Below are 20334 nucleotides of genomic sequence, written 5' to 3'. Positions count from 1 at the left end.
ATGACTAATGGTTGTGCTAAATTTAAAAAAAAAATCTAAAATGTTCGTATTGAGAAAAGTCTGAAGAAACGAACAGACAAACGATATAGGGGGAAATTTTTACCCTATGATACCTCCAAGAGAGACATTTGGAGTTAATCCGGAACATTTGTTCTGGAAAAATACTTTAACTGTGCCTTATGTTTGCGCACACTTTAGAAAAATAAGGTGTGGTTATTAAGAAAAGTACGAACAAACGAACGGACACATAGAAGCTGATTACTCGGTATGATCAATTTTTTTGGAGGGGGGTACCAAAAATAGATAATAGATTAGTAAGACTAGAAAATATCTCCAATTCGAGCTCCTATTTTATAAAAAAATGAGTTAATTTAGATGTCAACGTAACAAGAAATAATTTCATAAGTTCTGCAGTTTGGGACACACAATGTATATATCGGTTGTAAATGCTATCTACAACGTCATGCTTCGCCGTTTTGTATTTTGCAAACTGGGAAAGAAAATGAACGCCTTTTTATGTTAAGTGAACTGGTCTCTTTTATTCTTAGCTGTTTAATTTTTTTTTTTCATTTCGCAGCTTTCGCAAACATATCCAAACAGCACGATTGAACTCTTCTTCTCCGTGTATAAGCCTGCAACTATTAAATTCAACCCAAATCACATTCACGTGGATATTGCTGCACAGTTAGACTTCTTCGTGGTTCAATTAAACGGGACGAGATTCAAGTTAGTGTCATCTCAGATGGTAAGTTTATCAATTCAATATCTACTAAAAATATTTTCAATTACATGAAGTCGTAAGCTTACAAAGTAATCATATAAAAAAGTAAGGATAAAAGAAGTTAAAAAGAAAGGCAATATGAGAATATTGAAAATTTTTGATCTATGCAAAATACATTTTATTTTATTGATAACAAACAGCAAACTAAAAGAGATAGACCATTACACTCCTTCCGGTAAAACCCAGTTTATTACTGATTCTGAAGAGAAACGATTTCTTAAAATGAGTAGTAGCGTTTTAAGCAACGGTACGATTTTAACGATTCCATCCGTTCCGGCAACATGACCAAATCAATATCTTGACTGACTGTCTCGACAATTTCCTAGGTCTGCAAAAGTATGAATTTGGTATTTTCAGCGCATGGCACCATAATTCATCGAAAAATATAGTCTCATATTATCCAAAATTAAAAAAAAACAAAAGGCTATTATAAAACTAAAATGTAAAAAAATACAATATCTTATCAATATTATTTATTATTTTATTCTATTTTTAAATATTTCGCTGTTGAATCACAGCGTATCATTATTTTACTCGAAATAGTAGGACTAAATAGATTTTCAATTCAGCAATGATTTAAAATAAAACTGGGCGATATGTGCAGAATGTTATTTTAAAGAACTTGATTCTTAAACAGGACCGCTGAACGAGTATTTTTTTACATTTGACTTGAATATGATCATATTGTATTCATTGAGAAACAACATCATAGTATTTATCGTGTTGTTTAAATATTTTAAGAAATACACTTTTTACATGGAAATTGTGTTTGATTTCTACTACAAAGAGATATAAAGAAAAGTTATTTTTGTTGTTGTTGTTGTTGTTGTAGCTAGTGGATTTCTTACAGCAAGTTTTTTTTCGGAGAGAGCAAGATGTAGAGGATAGTTGTGCATCTACCATAAATAGAACGAGACAGATTAGAGAGTATAAAATCTCTGCATGTTTATAGAAGAAAGTATCACACCCCTCGTTTCGAAATCGGTTGTGTACTCTTTTATAAAGGGTGTTCTGACAGCACCTGCTCAGATATGGGAACAGAGCAGAAATTGCACGGAAGAAAAAAAGCACAATACTTAAGTAATAAAAATATTTACATGAATTAAACAAGAATATACGAACTCATATATGAGAAAATTATCGTAGCATGTATAAATTTTTATTTTCAATATCAAAGAGAATGCCCTTTTTGTTTATTAAATATCAATTTATTAAACAAAAGAACGATGGAATTCCACATCGGTACGTATTAATGGGTTCAATTATTTTGTTTTCACAGGCACTCTATTGTGTAGTTAAAGCGACAATGAAACAGAGAACTATAATGTTCACAATCAACGACACAAGGTAAGTATATTCTTTCTTACACTTTTACTTCATCAAATGTGACCAATGCTTAGTATGAGAACCAGGTTTGTCATGCGACTGCAGACAACACTCATGATGCTGATCGCAGATTATACACGTTCTGACTTTCGAACATATATCGCCAGTTGGTTGAACATCCCAAGCGATACTTTCATCTTTGGGAAGAACTACTGTCGAAAGTTTGTGGCATTTCTATCGTGTAATTTCGACACTCTCGACAAGAATACCGGAACTGTAGAACTAGTTTCTCTAGATCCCGGTTTTATATCATATTTTTCTGCATTGTAAATAAATATATTATTACTATCACCGGCAGTCGACGTATTTCTATGTATTTAATATCCTATAGAAAATAATCGAAAAAATGTATGCTATTGTATGAATATCCTCTTTATTAGAGATATGTAAAAATTGTTGCAAAACAGAAACTATATATCTTATTTTTGGGGTATCATTACAAAAATAAGCGTGGTATTAAATTGATGTATGGAAATGGGTAAGCTATGAAATTAAAAACATATACACAGTAATTAATCAGCATCATGAATGTATAGAATTAAAATACATTTCATAAACACACGTAGCGCTGATCACAATGAACCTATAGTTCTTGTCAGCGACGATCTTACTGAAAAAAGATAACAACTTGTGAAGTACAATGATATTTCTTGTGTAAAATTATTGTTTGGGACATATATAAAAACAACAATAATTGATAAATGTGTGTATCTCAAACATATAACGAATGCACATATTTTTTCTTTAAATTTAAAAAAAAATGAAACACTTGCGAAAGTTGCTGTTTAGGCATGTGATCAAGATAGAGTATGTTTGTTTATGAACCTGCAAGTAAAAGAGGAAAAATAACGTATTAAATGCAAGCCATTTGTTCACAGGATATGGAGAGCTAAGCTGCAGAGTAATAAGATCCGCCTTTGAACTCATTTCCCGCTAGAGATAAATAACTCTGCGAGATAAATATCATTCCTCTTTTATAATGGTCAATTGTTAATGCAATGCGTAAACGTTATAATAAGTTTTATAATTTTGTCAGCTTACACAGATGCTGAACGTTGTTGAAGGATGTTAAGGTTGATCACAGCAAAGATCACATAAAAAGATGCGCCATCTTTTCTCTTATTGCGGGAATGCGCGCAAGTAACACTACTGAATGGATCAACGCAACAATTGAATCACATGTTCCAACCCGTAAATTCTATAGTAAATCCCACTCTCTCCAATTGTTCCGTTCTACTTGAACAGCTTCTATTGCTCAAAACCAGCATGCATCCCATGAGTGTTCCCGACATGAGTCCAATACAAAGCGTCCAAAGAATATAGAAGCTAGAAATAATTGTAAGAGTTAAACAGCCGAGGTCATCACCAGAAAACGCAAGAAAACGTTAGAAAACGCATAGAGTCTCAGAAATCACGACACTGCGAATTCTCCAATATATCATAATGTGGTAAAGATTAGACAATCAAAAATTACTCCACTGTCTATCAACCCTGAAATTGTTTGCCCGGAAATCGAAAATGCTTACCAGATAGTTTGCTGACAACTTCACTTTAGGCCCAATAATCCACTCTCTCACAATATTTTCTTTGCGGACAGACGCCATCCTCGGTAATCTTCAAATCATATTTCCTGAAGCTCGTGATCTCATCCAAGCTTTACTATAAAAAATGCTCCGCTTGACTCGGCATTGTTCTGCCCAAACTCCTCCAAAACTTCCTAGCCGAATCATTCTTCTGTGTTATAAGTATTCAAGAAATCTAACGATAAAAAACTGTCCCACTCAATTGATTCTCATTATCTTAATCCCTCTATTCGCCAAACTATTTTAGTCCTTAATCAATCATATCTATCCATCATCTTATACATAGTAATATTATTGAATTAGGCAATATCATTCTACTGCAGATATACTTACACGGATATCTGACCGTATAGACTACAAACTAAATTATTCAATGAAGGCTAGGACAGTAGCCCCAGCTATATCTAAGATCTAGGACAGGGTATCGCACTATAGGCTTCTCAAGAAAATAAAATCATTAGATATTACTGGAGAATACTTAACATAATCAAATTTTTCATATATGAGAGAAAAATCCTGGTCGTACACGATGGGTGTACTTATAAACAACATGATATACACGTGAGTTTGCCAACGTGGTCGATCCTTAAACATTTATTATTCTTAATGTTCATAAATAACCTTCTTGATGAAATTACCTCTGATATTGGTATATTTGCTGATGACATCACGCTCTACGATAGACACAAATAGAAAATAAATGAACACATATCTAAGACGATGGCTGAAAATTTAGAAGAAGTTCACTGGTCTGTAGGGGAATAGGGACGGAAATAAATGGTTAAATTCACTGTTACCTAAACTAAACATCCTTTAATAATGAGACGAAACCTTCTCAACCATTGGTAGACAGGGCTAATGATATGCTACCTGAAATCTTTTCATTCAGACTTGTCTGTTTAATAATCACAGGCAAAATGAACTGGAACAAATACATTAGGAACATTAATAAGGCTACTGTCAAGAAGATGAAATCTCTCTCCTGTGCGAGAAAATTACATACATCTGAGAGTATCCCGTACTTGTTCAAGGCCACCATAAACCTAATAGGTATTGCACCAACTCCAACCTGTGTCTTATCTCCTAAGTGTTGCACCTCTCGTAATATTTTGCAAGTATTTTAATGGAATGTGCTGCGACAAACTTCAAGAAATTTTAGCCCTAGACGTAAATCTCTGCAACTAACTTTCGAAGCTGTGATATACCATTTCTACAATGTGGAAATCCCTAGATGCCAGCGCTATACAAGTTTGCTAGACTTTTCAATTCCCTTTCGGGTCTCTGTGTCCCTGACTGTACTGACAGGCAAAAGTTAAAAATCTAATGTGGAAAAAAAATCTCGCCACTAAAATCCCGACATATTTTCCCTTTGAAACATATACCCCTTACATCAATGTGGAACTGTGCTTTTTTGCTGTGAAATAGCAGTAATTTTATTATAAATACTGATACATACTCTCTCTTATTAACTCTCTCTCTCTCGTTCTCTTCTCACTCTTTATACACACACACACACACACATATATGTATATATATGATTTTATTGTTACTTTTTTTATATTTTGCTTTCAGGGTTACCATGGGGAAAACGTCAAGCAAATTACTTCATGTGTACGATGTAAGTCATTTTTCGATGGAGGTGAAGGAATTCTTGAAATATGCACATTAGTTTTCACAAACAGCATTCAATCATTATGGTAACTCTGCTTTTATAGGTGATTAGTTCCCATTCCGTATTAATATAACAGAAATTTCGTGTTGTACTAGCTTTAACTAAGTCCATTATAACATATCAGGATCGATCACTGCACGGGTTTACTATAAGGGAACGCATTTGAAACAAACATCGATTTCCGTCAATGTTTCAACTGCTTCTTTGCACAATTATACCCATATATGTATATTAATTATTCGATTTCTTAATAAACATTATTTCCTACATATTTTTTTTATTATTATTAAGTAACTAAGAAAGAATGGCGCCTCATCAACTTGTAACATAAATGTAAATAATCGTGTTTATACACAAAATCTTGAAGTAAAGTACTACACTATACATGTATCTCTGTGGAAATATATTTTTATTCCCTAACAATATATACTAATCCTTATTTAAAAAATCAAAATGGCGCAATGGAAACATATTAGAAGTTATTTACAGCCTGCCTTCCAATTTTCGTTTTTTTATCATGTCAAAGCGCACTTTATTCCCTTTGGACAGTTTTATTGTTGCTATTACTTCAGATGAGTCAGGGGAAAATATATTTACTAATTGATATAATACTTAAGTTTGCGCTACAAAACAAATACTGTCAAAAACTATAAATGGCAACTAAATTAAAAGAAGGAATAATAAGATGGTCAACATCATAATTTTTTTATTATAGACGTTGTCATTCATTCACTCACTTTCTCTCTCTCTGTATATATATATATATATATATATATATATATATATATATATATATATATATACATAAGAAGTGACCACCAACAATGTGTATTTTTTAACATTATAGTATTCTTCCCTGTTTTGTTTTTTTATTGAAAATTATGTTTATATCATTGTAATAATGTTTTTAAATCATTTAAATAATTTTGAACGAGTTTCAGACGTTCTGTGAAGCGCCTCTTTAGAAAGTATTTAAAATGCTTAGAATATATTCAAGATGTGTTGGAGATGTAAAAAGAGCATTTTCGTAGTTCATTTGAAATGTTTCTAAGAAATGGAAACGTGTAAGTGAATCTAGTTTTCATTGGAATGTTCAATTTTTATTATTATTTTATTGGGCTGTGGTCACTCCTGTCTTGTGTTTCTGCCTCTCACTCTCTCTTTCTGCTTGTGTTTTTATTTATCTTTCTTTATTTTTTAAAGATTTTGTTTGTTTTTTTTTTTCCTTTAGGGTAGGATGTCTGTGTGTGTTTACTTGTATTAGTTTGAAGAATCTATGTACTGTTTTATAGTATTATGAAATTATTTGCTTCCCTGGGAAGGTAACTGTGATCCAAGGTAGTTACTAATGTGTATGTGCGAGGAAGTGGGCCAGCTAATCTGAAATAAGAGTAGGGGTGTTTTCATTCAATTTTGATATTTATTTTTTGGATTCTTAGATTTTAATATTGTGAGTTATTGTTTCAGTCTTAGACTGTTCGGGTATTCTTTATATTATGTTTGTTTAGATATAGAGGTGTATTTATAAATATATGTAGAGGATTTTTTAATGTTTCTACTTATTTGTCTCCCCATGTGGGTATGGCCAGACCCAGGATCGGTTCCTTGTGTGGGGAAGATCTCGTTCCCCAGAGAGGAGGGCCACTTGGAGGGTTATAAATATGGGAGGGGGATGATAGAAGGGATGATAGTTATCTCAGTCCTGAGAGATTTCTTCTCCACTGACTGAGGGGCGAGCGAGGTGATGGAAAAGATATTGCACTATGGTTCTAGGTGTTACCTAGTGTTGCTCCTTTCGAGGTTAAGTAGGGTTGGTATTGTTCAGTGTGTTGTATTACAGACAGGGGTGTTACGTATGTGTGTGGTTGTGTGCGCGTGCGTGTGCGTATGTGTTTTAATGTGTCGGTTCTGATTTATGTGTGGGTGTGTATATGCATATATGTATGTGCATGCGAGTGTGCCTTGCATTTCATATTTTTGTGTGTGTATATAAGTTCTGTTGAGTTCAGGAGTGAATCTTGTTATGAAGTTTTTTTCCTGTGTAAGTAAATAAAAATAATTGTCTGTTTGGAAGATTGGCATTATTTTGAAGCTCCTATCCACTGCGCGTGTGTATGTGTTTTGCAACATAGAGGTGTCTGTTATCTGCAATTCTGATGTTGCTTTTATGTAAGGCCACTCTATTGCTGAAATTTTTGGTGTCGCCTATGTAGGATTTGTTGCATGCAGTGCATCTTAGTGCATATACTACATTTCTGGAGGTGCAATATATATATATATATATATATATATATATATATATATATATATATATATATATATATAAAGAAGTGAACGATCGCATAAATTCAATCAACTAAAAAATGGAAAACGGGTGAGGAAAAGAAAAATAAATATAATAGGGCAAGTTATACGTACAATTCAATAAAACAAATAAGTCGATTAAAAACGATCGTTAAACTATACCCAAAGCGCTTTTCGTTCAGACTAACATTTTCAAGGGCCATAAGTCTGAAAATCATTTTTTTTTCTTAGAATATTTGGTAGTGGTATGGAATAAGAGCGGAGAGGAGGTTAAGAAAAAAAAACCTGACTACCCAAATAATTCTAATTGAAGCCGGAGGTTTCTCTGCTTGCACAAAGTAGGGGGGTTAGCAATGATGGCAAGTACTTCGAGGACAGACAGGTGGAACTTTGTGCGTCCTCGGAACAAAACAGAAAAACACTCCGGAGAGAAAACAGACCGCACTCCTTTTTATCGACCAGGTGTTGGCCGATGGACGATTCTATCAGTTGAGATTTTCTGGTAGTAGTTTGATGATCTCGGATGAAACGGGGAACATGTTGGGCGATTCTGACCTGAAGACGCTGGGTCGTCTTGCCTATATAGACGGCACCACACAGACATTGAAATTTATAAATAACATTACTTGTTTGAGAGATAGGCAAGACATCCTTACGAAATGAGGGAAAGGCGGTTTTTGTGGAAAAGGCAATACGGAGCGATAGAGCACCAAAATTAGAAGACACCAGAGAGGAAATCTTATCGCAAATAAGTTGGCCTTCAAGTCCAATCCAGGGTAACTTAAGGTACACCGGAAATCTACATGGACCGTATTTTGGTAGCTCAGAAAAGGATTGAATTTTTTCTCGACCCGTTTTCCATTTTTTAGTTGATTGAATTTACGCGATGGTTCCCTTCTTTATAATTATTCTAAAATTTTGTCAATCGAATATATATATATATATATATATATATATATATATATATATATATATATATATAACTCGGAAACCCGTTGTTTCCCCGTATATAATAATGATCAACGAATTTTCTATACTCTTATATTTTTATTGCCATCGAAATCGGTGAAACTGCCGATATCTTAATCAAATCGTGGGGCGCTTGGAGAAAACTTTACATGCCTCCCAGCAATGATTTAATCCAAATTAAGTATAATCTACATTACACTGTAGGGCACTTGTTTATTTTATCCAGTTATTTTTTTACATATAATGATTGAATTGAAGTCTTAAATTCCAAAGGAAAGTATCATACATCAAGTGTGCTCTAAATATAAACATTAATTTAAAATACGCCATTACCACTTTTCATTGATTAACCTTTATACTCCAGTGGCATTTTTGCCTTGATGGGTGATATATTCTAAGTAATAAATTTTGCTTATTTTGGCTAAAATCGCTTGTTCCTTCTTTAACGGATTAATTTGATTAAAAGTATCGATACTAATTTAATACATTCCGATACACATCCTATATAGGAACACTGGCAGGCACATAAATTACCGACCTGTAAAATTCCATTAAAAAATTTGCCCCGTCATGGGGATGTGTCAGTGATTCTAAAACATTATTATTTCAAAGTGAAATATTTAACAAAGTCAGCGAATCATTTATACAAATCCTGAAGTGCTGTTTTTGAAAACAAAGTCAAATTAGTTCCGGTTATAATCTATAATATAAATCTTACCTCTCTGTTAAAATGTAAGTATGTATGTTGGGTATGCCTAGAAAAAAAACTTTCGGCAGAGGCGACGGATTTTAACGAGATCGGTATTATTTTGTACCTCCGTCCGTATACCCCTATACCGAAAGATTGGCTAAAAATATAAAATCCATCACCCTAAAATGGGCACTTTTCTACAGAGAGGGGTCGCTTTTTTCGCCGATATTTTCGAAAGTCACCCCATTTTTCGATTGGCTTGCCGGTTTGGCGATGGGTGCAAGAGCAAAGATCACGTTTTTTCCCGTTCTTTTCCCCCTTCGCTGTACGGGTTCGATCCCGCCTGCCTGCCTACTACTATATTTTATTTTGCTCCACAAAGGCCTCCAAACACTCCGGCAACGCAATCACTCAGTCTAGTATAAAAAGAAATAGAAATTAAATATACTGATCAAAATGATCAGTAAAACTTTGGTGTTACGTAACATGATTTTGTAAGGCATTACGAAGAAGGCAGCATATTTTGAGCAGCAATAAGTACAATACTCGAACTAGTTATGCTAAATATTAAATTATAACATTATTAATACATATGTATATATATATATATGTATATATAGATCACATAATAACGCACACACAATGAGTCCTAAGCGACAACAATGAATTTATTTGTTTTATGTATGGGTTTGTTAATCTGAAGCTTATTTCAATCAATTATAACGCATCATTTTGTAGTCTGATATTCAGCTATATAAATTCCGAATTTGGCTTTGAAAATTCGAATCTGAAATCGCCAATTTAGTGTCGCGCTCATGTTATGCGTTTTCAATTGTGCTTTCAAAACACGCAGTTGAGTGTTTTCTACTTTAATTATAATTTTTCAATTTAAAAGTAAACGCCACATTAATCTAATTCCTGATAAATGATGAATATAGTTTGTATTAATGTGTTTTTATTCAAATATATTGCAGCGGAAGAAGTTTGAAGCAGTGGCATCATTCATTATTAAAATGTTTACTAAGGAATTACCCGGTAAGTAAATACTTATTTTATAGTTTTTAAAACAACTTTAAAATGTTTATGCTAAATATTTAAAGGTCCGAGCATCGCGATTGTCGATTATTATATATTAAAGTGCTTATACATGAAAAACTCTGTTTAATATAAGAACCAATTGTCTCTCATCGAGGCCCGTTAAACGAATGCAGTGTTTGTACCATTTCAATTCTACTTTTCCTTCCACTAGATGTTTCACAAGTTATTACATGTAAAGAATCGGTAAGTAGATTAAGGTTTGCTTCAACAATTTACATAGAAACAAGTCGACACATGATGGCTGTATCTGATGAAATATGTGTTGTTGTAAGTAACATCAATAAAGATGGCCTGTTTACTATCGGTTGGTGTATGTTTGGTCTTGTGCAGTTTTAGGAGATCACTTCTAAAAGTTTTTCCTTATTGATTTCAGAAAGAGTAAGTTTATTGCCAATCGACCGGTGCGCATTTCCGCGTGAGTGTCCACGAGATTCTTCATGTATATTTTGTAGTCTAGAGGATTCTTCGTCTACGGCACTTGATATTCCAATCGTAATTTCCGCCCCTTTTTTATACCATCCTGCAATAGGAGGGAACTAAATATCAACGTCCGTTTATGGCTACTTTTAAATGTGGAGACATTTTTAAGAATCAGTTTTATGCATACGATCTGATGTGTTTATTCTAACTGTATTTTAACTGTATTTAGTGTATATAGTGTTCATAAATTAGTTATTAAACTTGCTATAGAATATAAATTAACAGCATATTATTTCAACGTACTCGTGCTGCGTCATTGAACATTTATTAATATATATATATATATATATATATACACCTGTCCATCATATAACGTGGGAACGCAAAAAGTATGTGCGACCAACTGCTCTCACCAGCCGCCAATCAGTGTAATAACAGAGTTTTTGTAGCTCAAGGTGATGTTGCCACTTTTGATGTAACTAAACAGCTGTTGCCGCCGGGCAGGGTATTAAAAATCAGATCGACAAATAGAATAGACGTCTTTTTTTTCCAAGCGAATTTTAAGTTGTGCTGCTTAGACGATCAAACGCAACTTATATATTGCCACTTGTAATTCCTATTTTTGTAAGATGCGAGATGATCAAGAGTCTTATAAATCCACCTAAACTAACCTAGGAATCACATGATATCTCAAACTCTTTTCACGCACTCGGCACGCAGAGTCTAAAACCGATTTTTCTTGCGGCTATGTGACTCTCCCTGGTTTTCCTCCCATGTATGATCAATTTTATAAGGATGACAATCTCTTTCAGAATCGGACCACATTACAATCTCTGGCACCTTTTTCGTGTCAATTATATATATAAGCTATCCATAATACAATTGGAAACTGAGACCTCATGACTGGCATGGCGTTCTACCTAGTAAACTTCGAAATCTATACTACTACTACTAGTAGTAGTAGTGGGAGATACTTCATCATGATATAAATATTGTTATATCTTATATTGTTGTTTCCTTTGGTTCAGAAAAATAAAAAAAAATCAGTGGGGATAAGTTAGAAAAATAAATAATCCTCAAATAAAACGTACACTTAAATAGAATTAATTATATATATATATATATATATATATATATATATATATATATATATATATATATATATATATATATATATATATATATATATATATAACGGAAACAGAAATAAATAAAAGTAGAAACACGCACACAAACTCCAGAACTCAGCAGTCAATAACTACAGATTTGGAAAAAATACTAGAAATGCAAAACAAACATTGCTCCAGGAACTTTTAATACATCTATCTTAATACAAGCGCTTCCGATTTATATCCAATTTCACGCCCGGACAAGAAGCTATACCACACTCTTTATTAAATACTTAAAGGATTTTCAACGTAGAATATCTGACAATAACTAGAAAATTAAAACTTACTGTAGCAGCCTGGTGTTTAAAGTACTATACATACTGTTATGGTTAAATATGTCATAACTTATTGTATGGCAATAAAATCCGTTTTATGAAATTACGTATGTAAATTTCTTCTCTTCTTTATTTATTTTCACGAACTAATCTATATAATTATAAAACTCAAATGACCTTGTAACGAGTTATGTACCCCACTTTCCGGTGTATGACATCAGGTTGCGCATGCGCGCCTAAACATTAACCCATAACAACGTAAACAAATCGATACAAATCGCTTCTTTCGACCTGCGCACTGAAATATTATCGTTATTATTTCGAAATTATTATTTAATATGGGAGGACTGGCGATGTTTTGCAATTAGTCTTTATTACAACTATACTGTCGCTATTTTCTTACAACTAAACAATTTTAACACGTTTACAAACATAAGAACAATTGCAGTAAAGCCAAGACTACTACTACTACTACTACCATTACTACTACTAATGCTACTACTACTACTATTACTACAGCTACTACTTCCTATCCGTCGCTTATCCTTCCTTCCTTCCTTCTTTTTTTATTTTTTGTTTATATTTCTAGATACAAAATAGTTGTGTGAGAACGGTGAATTTGTTGACACACTTACTAATCTGTGTCAATATTAGTTTTATTTTATTTTATTTATTTAGGTTTTATTTTTTGCTTCAGGTTTTATTATTTTTTTTTTTAGATTTTAAGTTTCTATAACTTGGTTGAAGGATTCCAAAATGGGTTTTCATTCTTATATTTCTCATCGGTAGGTTCATGTGCGGTTTTGCTGCTAAATGGCTTTCCTAGGCGTTCGATTCGTAGGCAAAGGATGCTTAATTTTCGATTTTTGAGCGATTATTTGGAAATTAGGTAACTTTACACGATTAGGGAGGATTTTTTTCATGTTTGAGTGATCCATCCGTGATTTTTCATTTTAATATACTTTCATAGAAATGTTTCTGTTATAGCAAAAAAAAAAACACTATTTTCTTTACGTCACAAGTGTCACGCTCATACATGAATTCCATAGCTAATATAACATACTGACCCAACGGGTCACGGGTAGTCTACTATTTATATAACACTAAAAGTATATATATATATATATATATATATATATATATATATATATATATATATATATATATATATACTTGAGTGAGATTGTTATTAGTTTTTCTATTAAAATTTGTTTAAACAAAATTCGTATTATACTTGCAACATTCGCATTATACTTGTATTATATATGGGGCGGAGTAAATAAAAGTAAACTAATGTGCATATACTTTGAAAATCGAACTTTAATTATTTATTCATGTTTTTTTGTGAGATGATTGGTTTCACTTTAATATTACGATTAGTACTTTTTTTCAGAATAGCCACTACTTCTCGTGATTCGAAGACCACTTAAGCATAAGGGTTAATGAGTGTACGCTGGTTACGGGAATAACAACGTAGAAATCGTTAGTAGTAGGAAATGAGTACAATATAATTATTTAAGGGACAGTTGAACAGGAACTCATTCACATAAACATTGAAGACGACAATATTGTAGTCAGGCGGAAAACAGAGTTCAAAGAAAGCTAGTAAAAAAAAAATCACCCACTACAAGGCACAGTGCCACTTTGAAGTAGGGGGCTACTATAGGGAACTTAAGTTGCAAGAGGTAAATTGAAGAGAGATGGGTAGGTTGATGTCTGTTCACATTATACTTGCACTTCTGCATGTCACTACAGTTGAGAAAGTAGAATCCCAGAAGGGAGGTCCAAAGTCTAGCAGATCTGGGAAAGAAACTATTGGAGTAAAAGGCTTTCTTACATCCAGTGATCTCTACTGTGTAGAGGGTGGTAGCTGCTTGTCGGGTTTGTCGGATGCATTTACGTCGAGGGGGTACTAGTGCTTGTAGTTCCTCAGATCATTCATCATTGATGTCATTAAAGAACAAGCAGAGGAATGCAACATTTCATCGATGGGACGGAGCCTAGATGACAGTTCAGGACCTATCAGGTTGGCGACATTCTTTTTAACCCTGTCAAGGAGTTAGAGACAAGTAGCAGATGCAAAAGCACAAATGTGAAACAGTATTTCATACATATGCGGATGGTGGCGTTATAGAGGCACAGGATATTTTCAGGTGTAAGAGGCTTTCTTGCACGATAGATAAAATCCACCTTCTTCGCAGCAATTCTCTCAAGGTATCTATTCGAGTTTATGTTCCGTGTAAACGTTAGTCATAGCAGTTTAAAGGAAGTATTTTCGAGTAATGTGTTCTGGGGCCTTGCTATTTGTGGTAGTGAAGGTTTCTTGTGATTATGGAAGGAAAGAAGCTTAGTCTTGGCAGAATTGAATGTGACCATCCATTTTTGTCGCTATCCCACTATAGACCAAGGTCATGCTCTAGTGTTTCTAATTTCTCTCAGAAGGCCATCGTTACATACGCTGTGAAAAGCCTTAGATATATGGAGGGCTAACGCTCTACCCCCTTGTTTTTTCCAGTGAACGGTATATATTTTCAGAGATTACAGTTAGGATATCTGTTGTTGAACGGTCTTGTCTAAATCCATACTGATTGTCAGTCAGGAGTTTAGCAGCTGTAAAGTTATAGACTAGAGCTTGATTAATAAACGATTAAAATATTTTGGCAAAAATTGGGAGAAGACTAATGAGGTGATAATTTAATGGGACATATTTTTCGCCAGAATTCTTGAAAACTAGTACAACAGAAGCGGTGTCCCAGTAGTCAGGAAAGCAAGATTCGTTAAGACATTTGTTGTGAAGTTTGAAGAGAACTGGAACAACCTCAGCCGAGCAATTGTTTAATAGCACAGCTGGGATGAGATCGGGTTCACACGCTTTTGAGATGTATAGATTTTTTATGATACTATGTACCTGAGAAGGGTTTATTTTCAAATCATCAAGTGTGGTGTCTGTCCGCAAAGGAATGACAAAGAGGGTGGGGCGGGTCCAATCTGAGGTTTGAGGAAAACCGACTGGCAAGCAGGTTAGCTTTCTCGGTTTCCGTGCAAACAACCTCATGCGTGATTGAAAGTTAGGTAATCGTTAATTGCCTGTTAGTTATGATATTGTTGTAGATTTTTCAAAAACCACGGGTTCCTAATGTCTGCACCTACATGCGTTTTCTAATGGTTTCACTGGCTTAGCTGTCGCTATTTCTCTCTTACAATTACTTCTAGCTTCTATATACTTCTATCTGTTTGAACGGGATTTATGTCGTTTGAATCTGCGGTACGCATGCTGCCTTTGAGCAATGGCAGATGCACATGCAGAAGTAAACCATTGGGGAGAGTTGATTGAGCAGCCGCTCTAAGCCCTACCAAAGTGTTAAGGAACCTGTACTATCAGTCGGAAACAGCCACCAGGAATTGTCAATCGGGTTCCCTCAACCAATCAGACAAATATCAGCCCAGTAAAACTATACTGGCATATATGGTAATGAAGTAGCCCCACAATGTCCAGTTTAGGGGGATGGGGTGTGGTGGGAGAAAAAAACAGGGAGAACAAAAAATGCAACATATATATGTATATGTATAATAATTTATAATATATATATAGTGATATAGTATATATATAGTATATATAATATATATATAGTAATATAATATATAGTATATATATATAAATTTATAATATATATATATATATATATATATATATATATATATATGTATATATGTGTGTGGGTGTATGTATAGCAATTTATAAAATATATATTGCGATTAAGCTACATTGAATACTTCGCGTTTCATTAACTCTTGGATTCTTAAGGCTTATGCGCGAATTTTGTGGGTGTCTGTTTTTTTTATATTTGAGATTAATTTAGCCAATCAGCTTTCTAGTATCCACCGCGCCCTTCCTATCAGCTAATTAACATGCACTTACAAGACAAAGGCCCATTGTACTTCCGGGTATGCCTGATTCTTTGCGTGTGTTCTATTTAGCCTGGCTATCTAGTGTCTTGATCTGTTTTAAATCTAGGTGAGGGTTTTTTTATGTTAGTTTACATATATATATATATATATATATATATATACATATATATACATACATATATATATATATGTATGAAAGTATATGTATATGCATGTTTAATTATTTTATTATTTATGTGTTTATTTTCTATTGTTTTGTTAGTTTTTAAGTTATTTTGTATCTCTATCCTAGAGTAAATTTTATTCTGTGAACACAGTTCGCTATTTCTTTCCAACAGTTTAGTAGATATTTTTCAGTAAATGCCCCGCACTATTTTAAAAATAATACTTGTTTATCTGTTGTCCGTTAAGGGTTAAGACGAAAAATGTTTAAATAAAGTTGTTTTGGGATTATATTCTCTTTTATTATCAAGTTTTTTTTTAAGTGATTAGTGAAAAACACATAGGAAGCCTTAAAGTCAGTATTGAAACAGCAATAAAAATTTAGTAGTCGTCTGCGCTACCGTTAGGTTAAAGATAAAACGGCCGTCCGCACTGTATGTTTAATCCTCCACCAAGTAAGTAACAGTAGTGGTAACCTGAGATAATCAACTGTTTCTTTTTATTCTAGTTTGATCTCTTAACAGCAATTCCTGCCGGGTTAAGATAAAATCAAAAGTATACAAATATATATATAAATTATACTTTATATATTATATTTCTTCTTTGTATACCTTATATTTAAAGGGAAAAGTGGAAGAAACTTCCCGCACACATACTGACGATGTTACTTGTATATATATATATATATATATAATATATATATAGAGAGAGAGAGGGTGAGAGAGCGATAGATATGTGTGTGATACGAAACTATAAAAGCTGAATAATTAGTTTATTGCCGCTTGTTTTTTAAAAGAATAAGCAAATGGCTAAAACTTTATGTAGTTGTTCGATTCTATAACTATATATATAATAAAGTTCGTTATAATAATTTTGAAATCGATAAATATGATTTTAGTATCGACATAAGAGCGCAAAAAATGCAACATATATATATGTATATATATATATATATATATATTAATTTATAATATATATATATATAGTGATATAATATATATATATATATATATATAGTATATATATAATATATATATAGTAATATAATATATGGTATATATATTTATATATATATATAAATTTATAATATATATATATTTATATATATATATATATATATATATATATATATGTGTGTGTGTGGTTGTGTGTATAGCAATTTATAAAATACTAGCGAGGGTACCCGGTGTTGCCCGAGTGTTTGTTTCCGGGACGCGGGGGGGGGTTTAAAAAAATATTATGGTAGGTAAGTAGGAAGGATCAAACCCGGAGTCATGAGTAAAAGTAGGAAAATAAAGTGTGAAAAAAAACAAAAAAACATCTGCAACGTTAACAGTTCGGCCACCAAGAACAGTCCATTCCAGTTGTTTAGGAAACAAAAACGACTACGGTAGGTCGGCGCGAACGTGAAAATATAATGTGAATTGTCTAGCACGCTAACCACTACGCCACAGAGCACTGCAGCTTAGTTTAGTGATTTTAAATAACTTCACATGAAAGAACTACGAAGCCAAACCGGTGTTCTCTTCTCAACTGTTCCTTGTGAACGATCCCCAAACGGTGTTAAGTGGTGGCAGGGGGGGAGGAGCAATTTATTAGAGAGAAAATATTTTACCACTTCCATTGATCTTAACCGATTTCGGCCGTGACTTCTCAGCAGAAAAAGTATAGAAATCTAAGATTATCGAGGAATTTGAGAAATAATAAGCCTATAACACACCTCAGATATTTTTCTGCCGTTTGTGCATATTATATTTGCATGAAATATCTTGATTTTTAATCCTATTAAGGTCAAAATCAGACGGGAAAAATGAGTTCATATATAGAGAAGAAGATATATTGCGATTAAGCTACATTGAATACTTCGCGTTTCATTAATTCTTGGATTCTTCAGGCGTATGCGCGAATTTTGTGGGTGTCTGTTTTTTTTTATATACGCACCTTCTATTGAGATTTATTTAGCCAATCAGCTTTCTAGTATCCACCACGCCCTTACATGCACTTACAAGACAAAGGCCCATTGTACTTTCGGGTATGCCTGATTCTTTGTGTGTGTTCTATTTAGCCTGGCCATCTAGTATCTTGATCTGTTTTAAATCTAGGTGAGTTTTTTTTAATGTTAGTTTATATATATATATATATATATATATATATATATATATATATATATATATATATATATATACATATATATATATATATACATACATACATATATATATACATACATATATATGTATGATAGTATATGTATATGCATGTTTATTTATTTTATTATTTATGTGTTTATTTTCTATTGTTTTTGTTAGTTTTAAAGTTATTTTGTATCTCTATCCTAGAGTAAATTTTATTCTGTGAACACAGTTCGCTATTTCTTTCCTACAGTTTAGTAGATATTGGGGTTCTTTAAAATACAGAATAGCAAATTCTGAAAGAAGGCATAATCTACATTGGTCGTTTAGGTCTTTACAGGCGTTTGCTTGTCTTACTATTTTCTATTCGACTACCGGCGAACGGCCGCTTTCATTCAGTTCCCATTATTTATTTGCTAGCTTTGTTTCATACGGCGTTTCTTTTATTGTTGAATGTACTTTTTTGGTAAAAATATCGAGTTTTGAAATCTAAGTAAGTCATACCTACTTGATATTTCTTGTTATTCGAGGTTTCTTTCGCGAATATTGTGGCACGTAAACTATGCTTTTGGTTAGATATTTACTTTGAAGTGGGCAACATGTGCGGTATCTACATTTGCATTTATCTTGTTCGTTATTAGTTTTTTTAAAAATTTTTATTTTTAGTATGGTTGTTGTTGTCCGGAGTTGGTTTATTAATATTATTATTATTATTATTATTATTATTATTATTATTATTATTATTATTATTATTATTATTATTATTATTATTATTTTTATTATTATTATTTGCTAAGTTTTTAGACATTGTGTTGAACAAAGATGGCGGCGTAGTTCAGACCAGTAATCAAGATGGCGGCCAAGAATGAAATGTGGTCCGTGGCGTAGTTGACCTTTCAAGTTTTGAGACATTGTGTTGAACAAAAATGGATACGTAGTTCAGACCAGTAACTAAGATGGCGGCCAAGAATCAAATGTGGTCCGTGGCGTAGTTAACGGCGAACTGATTAAATTCCAAATTCGACAATTTTTATAATAATTTTGAAACGTTTTCATTAGTTGTTTAGCACAGCCGGTGTTTATAAAAATGATTGGCGAATCCATTCGTCTCATACTCCCATTAGGAGTCAAAAACATGTTACATTATTATTATTATTATTATTATTATTATTATTATTATTATTTCTGCTAGTTATATATGTGTCTTTTGTGTTAGTTTTATTTTTGTCATGGTGTCTAATTTTCATTGTTTATTTTGTTGTTGTTTATATTGTTTTTATTTAATATTTATTTTATCATGTGCTTTAATTATCATCTCTAAATTTTCGCAGCAGCTGTAGGATAACTTTAGGTTATTTTTATTCAAAATGTTGTGTAAGTTGTTGTTTGCGGGAAAGAGATTTTCGATAAGATCTAGAAATTTCTTGCCAAGTTTTGTTTGTAACATTTGATTGTATGGGGCAGTGTTAAAAATTATATTTCTTTTTCTTCTATTTTTAATTTTATTATAGTTATTGGTGTTTTCTTGCTTATATTTGATATTAATATTTTGTATCCACTATTTGAAGGGTTGTTTCATAGATTTAACACAGATCAAGACACTAGATATCCAGTCTAAATATAACACACACGAAGACTCAATTCAATCAGAGGTCAAATAGGCCTTTGTCCTGTAAGTGCATGTTTATTGGCTGATAGGAAGGGCGCGGTGGATGCTAGAAAGATGATTGGCTAACTAAAATCTCAATAGAAGGTGCGTATATAAAAACGACAGACAACCACA

The 20334-nt window shown here is 32.8% G+C and overlaps 1 protein-coding gene across 7 annotated transcripts in view; it reads left to right on the top strand.

The window, feature by feature from the left end:
* The window catches only part of LOC145276832 (lipopolysaccharide-binding protein-like), a 274030-nt gene that overhangs the window by 234963 nt on the left and 18733 nt on the right, over window positions 1-20334 (top strand). For all 7 annotated transcript variants that reach the window (XM_080128191.1, XM_080128188.1, XM_080128193.1 and 4 more), the window contains 4 exons: window positions 578-745; window positions 2061-2128; window positions 5323-5368; window positions 10361-10421. In XM_080128191.1, the coding sequence (XP_079984317.1) occupies window positions 578-745; window positions 2061-2128; window positions 5323-5368; window positions 10361-10421 (343 nt within the window). The remainder of the gene's footprint in view (window positions 1-577; window positions 746-2060; window positions 2129-5322; window positions 5369-10360; window positions 10422-20334) is intronic.

Source organism: Euprymna scolopes, chromosome 5 (assembly GCF_053919585.1).
Source record: "Euprymna scolopes isolate OS-2025 chromosome 5, ASM5391958v1, whole genome shotgun sequence".
In the NCBI taxonomy this organism is placed as follows: domain Eukaryota; kingdom Metazoa; phylum Mollusca; class Cephalopoda; order Sepiida; family Sepiolidae; genus Euprymna; species Euprymna scolopes.
Note: the sequence above shows the minus strand (reverse complement) of the source record. Positions and strands in the feature narration are given on the sequence as shown.